Consider the following 11371-nt stretch of genomic DNA (forward strand, 5'->3'; position numbering starts at 1 on the left):
TTGTCTGAACATCAGGATGTTGCAAACCAGGACCTCCCTGTGGGGAGGGACAGACACCAGAGATTAGAGAAAGAAGGCTTTACTATTTCTCTTTGAAGATCAACAAAGAAACACTTGGCACCTACACAGGGAACGTCAGGGTTTGGAGGTACTGAGTCTCTTCAGTTGTGGTGAGCATGGTCCTGCCTGACTGAAACTCTTAGAGAACTTGAGGTTTGACTACCTACATAAACTCATGTACCTAAACATGTGTTCCATTAACCTTTTCTAGCAATTCGTTCCATTAAAATCCTATGAAAACATCAAGATGGTCTCAAAAACTGTCCTAATTTACCTGTCAAGACAAGGAGTAGATTATGCTCTGTGGCAAACAACTTATCATTATCCATTTGGGAAAGTTTGAGAGTGCATTATTTGGCTTGTCAGGCACATGACCCACGTTCTAAACATCATAGTCCAAAGTAAACTTTTGTGTCAAAAAGGCTGCTGCTATTGGAGGGTCTCCAGGGTGAGTAAGGGACAGGCAGGGCCTGCTCTATGTTGTCGGTGAGGGCAGGTGAATCTGGGCAGCTCCCCTGGGAACAGTGTGCTCTATCGCCTGCTCACTTTTACACTTATTTCAGGCCAGGGTTCAGTGCCTTAGGCACAGGGTCTTTCTACCCTGAGAGCTATTTTAAAATTTTCTCTAAGTATAGAGATAAATACAGAAGTAGAGCTAGGTTCACGTCAGGAGGGCTGGAAACAGGGTAGCCTCTAGGTGACCTCACACTATGAGTCCAGTCCTGGTCCTGTCCTTTAATCACAGGGATCCTCAGAAGTTCCTGTGACTAGTGGGCCTCAGGTTATTCCAGCTCTAAGACGAGGAAGGCTCTCAAAAACTCTGAGAAGTCTCTCTGGTGGGAGGACCTCTTGGACAGGCAGTGTCCTGACCACTTGTGTACCTGGCCCACGCCGTTGGCCAGATGCTGAAGCCCTCTTTGAAGAGTTTTCAGGGAAAGTAGACTAAAGTGGACGAGTTGTCTCTGGGGAAGCAAGCCAACTGGGGCACTGTGAAACCCTGGAAAGCAGACACTCCAGCAGAGAACACAGCACCCAGCCGGGGACTTCAGGGCCACACTTCCCTTGACTCATCCTTATCCCTCAGGAAGTCTTTTTAGAGGCAGAGGGTACATCTAATGGTTCCCGTGTAGACCAACTCTTCTCACAGCTGTCCCAGGTGCGGATTCCTGTCAGCCTCAACCACCATCTAAAAGTGCGGCTCAGAGCAAGCTTCCGTCCTCCCGGGCACAGACACCTCCTCTGAGGGTCTGCCCCGACTGCTGCAGAAGGAACAGAAGTTACCATAAGCCCGAAATGACTGTCTTAGAACTCCCCCAGGACTGCTCTCTGCTAGACTCCACCCCTTGGGGGTCTTTCGCACGTCCTTTGGGTCCTTGACGCCACCTCTCTGTCACCCGACATTGGCTGTACTCCTGGTGTCCACCACCCCATGGGGGTTTGATCCTGCTCAGGGTGGTGCACTCACCTGCACCACAGACACAGGGCATTACAAAGAGCATGTGCAGAGTGGAGGACTGGGGTCCCTGCCTGTGGGTAGATTTACTATCATAAAAGAAACCAAGCACGTTCAAGTATATTTTTTTAAAATTTTATTTAAAGAAAAAAACCAAACAGTAAAAGGGTACAATACAGAATTAAAAAAAAAATAAACAGTAAGAAACCACTAGTTAATAGATGACATATTGTCATCTTAGGAATAGTTGTTCAGGTCTTGTTCTGTACTGTTTTGTACAATTGTAGTATACACATATTTTTAATAGCATGCAACAACAATTTTTATGCTTATGCTTATGTCTAAATTGATGTGAACATCTTATATATATTTCTAAGAAAATTACTATGCGAGTGCTATGGTATCTTGTTCCGTATCACAAATAAAATGGTTTACAAAAGAGCAAAGGTTCTAACACTTGGAATGGAAGAGCAAAATTCACATGTGATCCATATGACATGAAATGATATTCACATCAGAATCACAATCAACCATGAAGATCACAAAACTGAAAATACATGGAAAGTCAGTATCATTTTTTGCATAAGTGCAAATTCCTTCAATCTTACAGAAAAGAAAGGGGATTTCAAAACTTCATAAAGAAATCACATGTCCATTTCCAGGCAATCCAAACACAACAGACATCAAAGCCGTGGAACACGCTTTCCTGTCCTACCCTGGCCCTAACCACTTAGAAACCTGCCTCCTCTCCTCAAATGGACTGTGGAATGGAGCTCATTTGTCACGGGGTAGGAGCTATGCTAGTGAGGTGGTGCTGGCATGCTTCTCATCCCTGGGCATGCTTCACCCCATCGGTGGCCTAGACGAAAAGTCATATCTGGGGAGCCACTGGCTCCTCTCTCAAAGCCTCTGCATACAGACGTGGGTAGGACTGAGGATCTTTCCCAATAACCTTGGCCAAATGCTCCAGGACTTTCAGCTTGGTGGTCTCAGCATGGGCCCTTGGACCCCACAGGAACTCATAGCGAGCAGGGCTGCTGTCGGGGACCTGGCGATACACTAGATAGCCTTCCTGAACCAAATGCTCGGTGATGACTTGCCTGGGCTCTCCATAGGCATAGTGCTCCTGCCCCTCATACACCTGCATCCTGCCCAGCATTTCCCATAGAACCTCCTCGTGGACATGGTTGCCCTTAATGAAGATGATACTCAGGATGATTATCAGCAGGCTGGTTTTGGGAATGCCATGCTCACCAGCCAGCATTCTATTATAGGTGAGATCCAGGACGGGGACAAGGGCATATATTTGCTCAGGGGGCTCTGGTTCCTTCACATCAATGCCAAAGACCATATACAAGCACTCAGAGGCTTTGCTGAAGATCCGAGGGAAGTGCTCCTGGCAGTCCTGGAGGACACAGTGCAGCATCTCTGCCTTGGTGGTCGTCTCCTGATTGTTATACTTGAGGAGCACGAAATCCACCAGTTCATGTACCTTGTCATGCAGGACCGTATCGGGCAGCGGCAGAGAGCTTGCGCGGACCCGTGAGGTGCTTGGATGCCCCTCACGTTCAGTGCTGGAGCACTCCCTGGGGTGGTTGCTACGCCTAGAGGCCATGGCAATGCTGGGAAGAAAGATGCCCTGAGGATGCTGAGGACAACTGTGCCCAGCCTGAGGCACTTCTCTTGGAGCAGGGATAGGAAGAGAAGGAAGAGGAGGCAGAGGAAGCAGTGGCTGCTATGTGCTCCCTCAGGTTTGAGACCCTGCACCTCCCCCAGGCCCCGTGGCCCTCCTTGTGCAGGATGGCCTCCCCTTGGTGCGCTGTGCTGGCTCCTCTGATTGTGAAGATGTTCACAGGTTCCTGCTGATGATGACTCAAGATACCTGGAGGAGAGGAAAACACTGTGAGGTTTCCTTGGCTGAGAACAGCATTCCCATGAGGGCCACTTACAGTTCTTGCTTTGGGTGGTGTGTGGGGCCATACAGCCTTCTGTTCCTCTGGAGGCTGTGTCCCCAAGAACCTGGGCCAGGAATTGAGACTGCTGCTCAGGTTATGACTGAATTGTAGGGGACAGGCTTTAAGGAAGACAGCATGGCTTGTGGGGACTTGCACAAGCAGTCCTCTCCATCTACCAGGTGGTGAAACCTCTGTACACGTTCAGCATATGAACCTCCCTCGATAGCTGGGCCTCCTCTGCGGTGGAAGCCTCGCATCAAGACCTCACCGTCTGCTTCCTGCAGCTCCTGTAAGAGTTGTGGAGGCCTCAGGCTGCAGCCCTCAGCACAGTCCTGCTGCATGCCCAGGTGGGGTGGCTGGACTTTGTGATGTCCCCACTGTTCAGAGTGGGTGGTCAACTCTCTGCTCACTAAGGGACCTCAACTGTCCTTGACGAGGCCTAGAACCCAGCCCTCTGCTGGCCTGGGTCCAACTCTCAGGAAAACTGCAGATGACTTTGAAAGGGAACAAAAGGCAATGACAGGGACTCACACCTGGACACAGTCACCCTGGCGTGACAGCAAGAGGTAGACAGATTCAGTGGGGTCCGTGTGCCCTAGGAAAGGGCTGCCCTAGGAAATGCCTGCTCCATTCTTTCCCTGAAACAAGGGTAGGTCTTCGACTTTCTCTGGGGTCACTAGGGCCACCTTCTTAAAACTCTGTGAGACATTCAAAGCGATCACAGGGGAATCCACTCCACCTGTGTTCCCAGGGTCTGATGACAGGTTACCAAGGGACAGGCTGAGGCTACGGTCCTGAGTGCTGTGCCGAGGGAATTCGCTTTGCCCTCACCTAGACTCCTCACGCGGCTCGGGCTCCTTTCTGCTCTCCTCGCTCCACCTCCCACCTGCCAAGGCCTTCAGCTCACTGAGACCAGTGCCACAGCGGGGAGACAGCAGCCTCGGCCTCGCGGCTGCCCAGGCTGATCAAGCCACAAGGTAGATGTCTGTGGAGGACCCACTTCTCCGTGTCCTGGGCAGGGGAACCTTCTGGCCGCCCTTAGGACCCTCACCTTGCCTCCGGGCAGACATGGGAAGCGTGTGTCTCCTGACCAGATGGACTTCTCTGTGCCAATCTGAAGACCCCATCTCAGATCGAGTCCCTCGCCTCCATGAGATCTCCAAGATTCTCAAAAGAAGTGAGCAGGTGACAATCCTGTCACCCTTACATGGGGACTTCAGTCCTGACAGCAAGGCCTGTGCCCATCTCTCCTGTGATACGCTGCCCTTGTTATGCTTTATGTGTAGCTTTCCTCCAGAAAGTCCTGTGGGATCACAGGTGGGACCTTGAGATGACAGGGGGTGGGTGTGACCGGGCAGGCTCCATCTTCCATCTTATCCCCTCCCTTCACGGTGGGCCTCCTGGCTTCTCCTACCAGACATCCCTACTTACTGTTCTGTGTTGGATCTGACAGAATATGAACTGAAACCTCTGAGTTGTGAGCTCAAAGCAACTTTTCCTCCATTAAACTGCAGATGTCAGGTATTGGGTCTCAGCAATTAGAATGTAAGTGTCTTGGTGACTTTTCTCTTGTTACTGAGACAAAACACCCAATACCCAAAATGAAGGAAAGGAAGGTTCATTTAACTCACGGCCAGGAGGTTTCTGCCTGTAATCAGCTGGCTTCAAAGCAGGGTGGCGTGGCACAGGGTCAACACTTCAAGGCAGCAAAAGAGCGAAGGAGAGAAGAACAAGCCTCTTTTCCTCCCTTATATCGTAAGCAGGCTGCCACCTCCTAGGATGAGTGTAGCCTCACACCATCTCTGTGCCCTCTACTTGCACAGGCCAAGGATGCTTACAAGTAAGGGTCCTGGCTCCCCACCTAGTGGCTTAGTTAAAACTTCTAAACTTCTCGGGGTGATGCAGTGTGTCAACCATACCTACTTCTGTAATTCCTCCATCATCCTCATGTTGAAGCCCGCATCCCTCACTCCTATGCCACCTAGGATGAGCTGATCTCCCTTGGAGACCAAGACTTCGTCTACCTGATGACTCCATTCCAGCCCATGGCAGAAGTCTGCATGCCAGTTAAAGCCCCCCAAGCATGGCCTCAGGGAACAGGCACACGCTATGGGATCTGGTGTCTATGGCAGTGGACACCCATAACCTCAGGAAGAGTCAGTAGCATGAGACTGGCAGCTGCTGGGCTCCTCTTCCTGCTGGCCATATGTAGCTCCCTCTTCTGATCCGTGGTTACTTCTTGGACTAAGGTCTGCACCTTCCAGAGTCCCATCATCCTCCAAACAATTAGCATGAATGACAGCAACTGACATACAGCCACCATCACTGGAATACGAGGGTGAGAACTGGGGAAACAGGCTCTGAGGATGACCTTCTTTCCACAAATGTGGCTCACCTGCAGATGTTTGGGGCTGGACAGTGAAGGAGCGGTGAGCAGCAGCGATTCAGCCTCCCGTTGGTTCACAGTTGAGCTCTGAAAAATAACAGCCAGAGGAGGTTAAGAAAAAGAAAGAAATGGAGAAGGTGGCAGGGACTCACAGGAAACAACTCACAGGAAAATTAAAAAGTACAGAGACACTGAAGAGTCAGACTGCAAGGCAGAGAAGGAACCAAACAGTCTGGCCTGGACTTTCTCCCTGGCTCCTGGTGCACGGGAAAGGGAGACTGAATCTGTGGAAAGCAAGGGAAACTCGGAGACTTCAGGAGGTCCCAGGGAGAGGAGGCACTGTTTCAACTGCCTGGTCCTTGCTGAGATCTGCAGGCACTGTGTGGAGTTCTGCTGCCACAGAGGCCTTACAAATGTAAAGGGGACACTCTTCCTGAATATAGGGGCTGCTGTGTCCCTAAAGAGAGTATGGGCTTGGGTTCCACTGGGGGAAAGGCTTAACTGTTTGAGCCTGGGGCTCAGAACAGCTATGGGATGGCCTCATATCAGGGTTCCCAGTGTTATTATCTTCCTGCTGTGATTGTGTACGCTGCAGCCACAAGAACCGGTTTGGAACAGGGAGCAGGCTGGGAAGAGAAACCCTGAGGGGTGGGACTTAGGCTGTAAAGGAACATCACTGTCAGCAGCAGCCTAGCCCGGCTGAGCCTGAGGTCCTCTGGACTGCAAAGTCTTGGCACGGAGTCTGTGAGCCTTGGCCTCGTTTGCAGTATCCAGCACCCGGCCTGCGGTCTGGCTGCCTCCCTTGACTACCAGTGTGAGCAGCAGTCCCTCGTGCCTGGGCTGCAGCCATGTATTGGGAAAGCCATAGGGCCCTTGGGAAATGAAGAACTGCGGGATCCCAAAATTCCACTTCCAGAGAGTAAACGCCTCACTTAGTATCACAAAGTATTTTGTCTTTCTTTTTCTCACATAATTTTTCTTTTTTCACTTCTTTTCCCATTAATGCTTCACTTTAATTTTTTATTTGTATTAGTCATTGATTTCTCTCTCTCTCTCTCTCTCTCTCTCTCTCTCTCTCTCTCTCTCTCTTTTTTTTTTTTTGGTACTAGGGATCAAATTCATGACCTTGCACTTAGCAGGCAACCGCTTGAGCAACTGAGCTAAACCCTCAGCATAAGCCACATAATTTCTATCCCTTCCTCCCATCATTTCTGAAAACTTAACACTTTTCTTCACTGTTTTCTTTTTGGTATCTTTATTAATTTTATAGGCATCCTTCTAGTACCTGATAGGACCGTTAATTTTGCTAACTTCTCTTTGTATGCTAGAGTTTAAGTTTTCACATTTCTCGCTGGCATTCCTCTTGCCCCAACCTGCTACATCTTTAATAGAATAATCATCCAGCTTTAATAATCTTTAGATACTTTTTTTTAGCACTGGGGATTAAACTCATGACCTGATGCTTGCCAGGCAGGCACTTAAGCCACTGAGCTAAATCCCAGGCTCCATCTTTAGATATTTAACTCTACAAAATTACAATTAAAGTCTACCATTAACAAAGCTATAGGTACCACATTTAGTACATATTAGCTATATGCCAATATCTGGCTTGTCTGTGAACAGACAACTTGTAGAAGTTGGAAAAAGTTTTACCTGTTATTCCTCAGAGAAAAGGCTAATATCTAGCATAGATATATAACTAAAAAAACTAGCCCCTAAAATTAAAAGATGCAATCAAGAAATGGTCATTTAAAGGAAGATACAAAAAAATGAATAGATACTTCTCAGTTGACGAAGTATTAATGGCCAAAAAATACATGAAAAATGTTCAGCATTGCTGGCCATTCATGAAATGCAAATGAAAACATCACAGATTCAGTTTCACTCCAGAAAACTGGCTATCTTCAAAAAATGAAATAATAACAAATGTTGGCAATCCTGTAAGAAAGAAAGGAACCTTTCTTAATTGTTGTTGGAAGTGTAAACTAGTACAACCGCTGTTAAAATCTGTCAGATTTTCTAGAAAACAATACAATTCACATTCATCCCAGATATTCTCCTGCTAGTTATCATCCCAAAAGAATCAAAGACATCGTATTACAGTGAGGCATATATATCCATGTTTATAGCAGCACAGTACACAATATCAAAATTTTGGAAGTGGCCTATATTTCTATCAATAGATAAATGATACAGAAAATGTAGGCTTTTTGAAAAAAATAAAATGAGGTACTACTGTGCCAAAAAAGGACAACCTTAAGTCATCTGTAGGAAAATGGGTGCACTCGAGACAATAATGTTAAGCAAAATAAATCAGGCACACGAGCTTAAATACCAAATGGTTTCTCTTATACAAGAAATTCAAAATGTAAAGCAAGACCAAAATAAAAGAAAGACAATAGTAAATTGTAAGACAGATTTTTAATATATGAGAAGGGAAGCAAGATATGGAGGGCTGAACAAACGGAAGAGAAGGAAATCTCATAAGAAAGGGGAAATTGTGGTATGTATACATGCTTGAAGTTCCTGTAGAGAATGTAACAAATATGCCCTACAAACATGTATAAAGAGATAGATAGAGATATATTGAGAATTGCGTTCATTACATACTGTTAACTGTATTATAAATCATATATATGTAATCATACATATATTACATGTATATATGTAATATACATATATATTACATGTAGCAACGCTTGGCGATCAATCACTACATGTTAATACCTTTGAATCCTCAGCCAAGGTCTGCTGGCAGAGCCTGGTCACCTCCCTCTGTGGCCTAGGTGTGGCTCTTCTGCTGCCCCGGTGACTGTCCCACTGTGCACCAAGGCGTGACGTCTCTGTGCTCAAGCAGACACAAGACTATTTCCACACCCTTCTCCATGGGCCTTCCCCAAAGTCTGGCCAGGAGGACAGGGTTACAGCAGCCCTCCTGCATCTTCAGCATACCCAGGGTCCCCACTCTCCACTCCTGACCTGCGCATGCATCATGGCATCCGAGGCCACCAACTCCCCATGACCCCAGAGGTGGACACCCGAGGAGAGGCAACTGTGAGGTCCCCACTGTTCTGGGCAATTGTTCCCCTCTCTGCTTTCTCTGGACCCTCATCTGTTCCCGGAGGCAGCGCCTGGACCCCAGTCCTTGCTGGCCTGAGGCCAACTCTCAGTAGCACTGCTTTCCTCCCCATAAGGCAACAAAAGGCAGTGAGGTGGACCCGCATCCGACACAGCTGCGCAGGGGCAACAGTGAGAGGTGGACAAATTTAGAGGGGTTCCTGTGCCCTCGGCTTGGGACTCGTCCTAACGCATCTGTCCCTGTGCGGTGTAGCGCTGACGGCACAGGGAGAGCCTGATTCGCGGGGAAGCCGAAGCAAGCCGAGACTTCCCCGGTGCTCACAGCCTCTCACTGGGACCCGACTCAGCGTCTTTTGCTGCCTGGACCTGAGGCAAGGCTGGAAAAGGTTCTGTCCCTGCTTTCCTGCTGTGTTGGGGACTAAGGAGGCGGGTCCTGAAAATTCTTTTCCTGCCCAGCGGTGCCCAAATGAGGCATATCTGGGTTGTTTGGGGCCCCTGTCCTTGACTTGGGACCTCTCTGCTCCTCCCAACCTGAAGCAAGGACCAAGGACCTGTCCTGAAAGGGCTGCACCATGTGGTGCAAGGCAGAACATGGAGGCTTTTCTAGAACGTTCTGGGACCGTTTCTCTTTCTGGAGCACCACTTCGCCAGTTCTCCTTCAGCCTTCAACTTGAACTAACTCACCCCAGATCCTGTCCAATCCTCCCCCGAGAAGTCCCACACTCAGAACTCTTACAGTACAGTCTGGGGCCCTGGAGCCAAAAGTGGTCTCCACAGAGAATGTTTTCTCCGTACGAAAGGTTCACAGTGGCGGATCTTGCCATTGAGAGAGCGTCCTCATTCCCACAGCTGCTGTCTCCTTGATCCCCAGCTGACGCCACCCGCACAGTTCCCCTCACCTGAAGCACTACTTCAGAACTGGATCTTTGCACCACGGCAATCCAAAGGGGCCTCCGTGCTGCGGTCCGTGGACTGAGCACACAGCAACGTGGCGCAGGTCTCGCGTACGGCAACGTGGCGCGGGCCTCATGTACGGCAACGTGGCGCGGGCCTCATGTACGGCAACGTGGAGTGGGTCTCACATACGGCAACGTGGCCGGGGTCTCCCAGGCAGACAGCAGGAGCGGAAGGGAATTTCCAGGATCCCCTCGGTCTTCACTAGAGGCACACACAGTCTCTTGGTTCCTGGCACAGCCGGAAGCCCCGCCCTCTGTGGGCCTGACCTGATTCCTTGAGACTATGTATCTACTTTCCAGCGTGCACGGAGTCTGAAGCTCACTGGAGCAATTCAGTCCCTGGGTGGGCAGGGAATCAAGAGCAGGGTAGATGGGGGAGTCTGCAAGTCCTCCCTCAGGGGCAGGACTTCCTCGGTCCCTTGTCTCCTGTCACCTTGAACCCTCAGTGTACCCGGATCCTCTCTACTCCTTTCTCCTCACCCCCTCACCCCACCCGGAGCTCAGATAAAAGTTCCTCACTCAGCTCTGACGGGACCACGCCGCAGTCAGTAGGAGTCACCTCTGGGAACAGGTCAGCAGGTGCAGAAAATGGTTCTCTAGGTCCCTTCCATCCTCCGGGGGGTCTTCCCCTGGGCTCCGCCTGCTTGCAAGGCAGGTGCTTATGCCGCTGAGCTAAATCTCCAGCCCACATTGTTTATTCTTATATTTACTATTCCATTTCTAGTGCACTTTTACACTTTGTCAAAGTAATATTTTGAAAGCCAGTACTCACTCACTCGGGTTATTTCAGGTGGTTATTGGTACAGTCTCCACAGCCATAATATCTCCATTTTCCAACTCTCCCAATGTCACCCTGGGTTATAGAGGCAGGAATTTAAAAACTGTCCTCCAGCTTATGCTGTCATGGGTCACTTATGCACGACTCAGGCCCCACCCACTTTCCTACTGCTACTCAAACACAAATGCCAGTTCAACAGTCTCTAGTCCCCCCAGGACGTCCTCATGAGTATTATCTTGGTCACCTTCTCATCACTGAGACACCTGTGACTTAAGGAAGGAGAGGTTTATCGTGCCTCGAAGTTTGTAGATGTTTCAGTCTATAGTCCAGGGAAAGAGTGGCCAAGGCCCTGAGGAAGCAGAGGGGAGCAGGAGAAACAGGCCCACCCTTCTGGGCCTCACTCCTGGTGAAGCACTCTTCCAGCCAGTCCTCACCGGCTAACATCACTTTCACCTATAAACTCACCGAGAGTGCAGCGCCTTCATGAGCTAATAATGGCCTCGCCAAAGCCTGGCTTATGCACTTCTGAGACTTTGGAGGGGCTTTCCAGTTACAAATCATGATAGACAGTTACATAAAACTTCTCAGCAAATGATGACAAACAAAATCCAATGACATGTCAAAAGGATTATATATCATTATTAAGTAGGTTTAGCCCACTAATACAATCTTGAGATGTACACATATGTAGCAGTTTCAGTCCCA

At 49.0% G+C, this 11371-nt stretch overlaps 1 protein-coding gene across 1 annotated transcript; it reads right to left on the reverse strand.

Moving 5' to 3' along the window:
- Positions 1 to 1919: 1919 nt before the first annotated feature.
- On the reverse strand, positions 1920 to 8710 carry LOC100724973 (melanoma-associated antigen 10-like). Its single transcript, XM_003461330.2, has 3 exons — positions 8582 to 8710; positions 5864 to 5941; positions 1920 to 3395 (listed from the first exon to the last, which is right to left on the reverse strand). Exon 3 carries the CDS (start codon positions 3126 to 3128, stop codon positions 2385 to 2387), a length of 744 nt encoding a protein of 247 aa, XP_003461378.1. The 5' UTR covers positions 3129 to 3395; positions 5864 to 5941; positions 8582 to 8710; the 3' UTR covers positions 1920 to 2384.
- Positions 8711 to 11371: the final 2661 nt, after the last annotated feature.

The sequence above is a fragment of the Cavia porcellus genome, unplaced genomic scaffold (assembly GCF_034190915.1).
Source record: "Cavia porcellus strain 051 isolate PalLab524CR breed Dunkin Hartley unplaced genomic scaffold, mCavPor4.1 scaffold_3, whole genome shotgun sequence".
Classification (NCBI taxonomy): domain Eukaryota; kingdom Metazoa; phylum Chordata; class Mammalia; order Rodentia; family Caviidae; genus Cavia; species Cavia porcellus.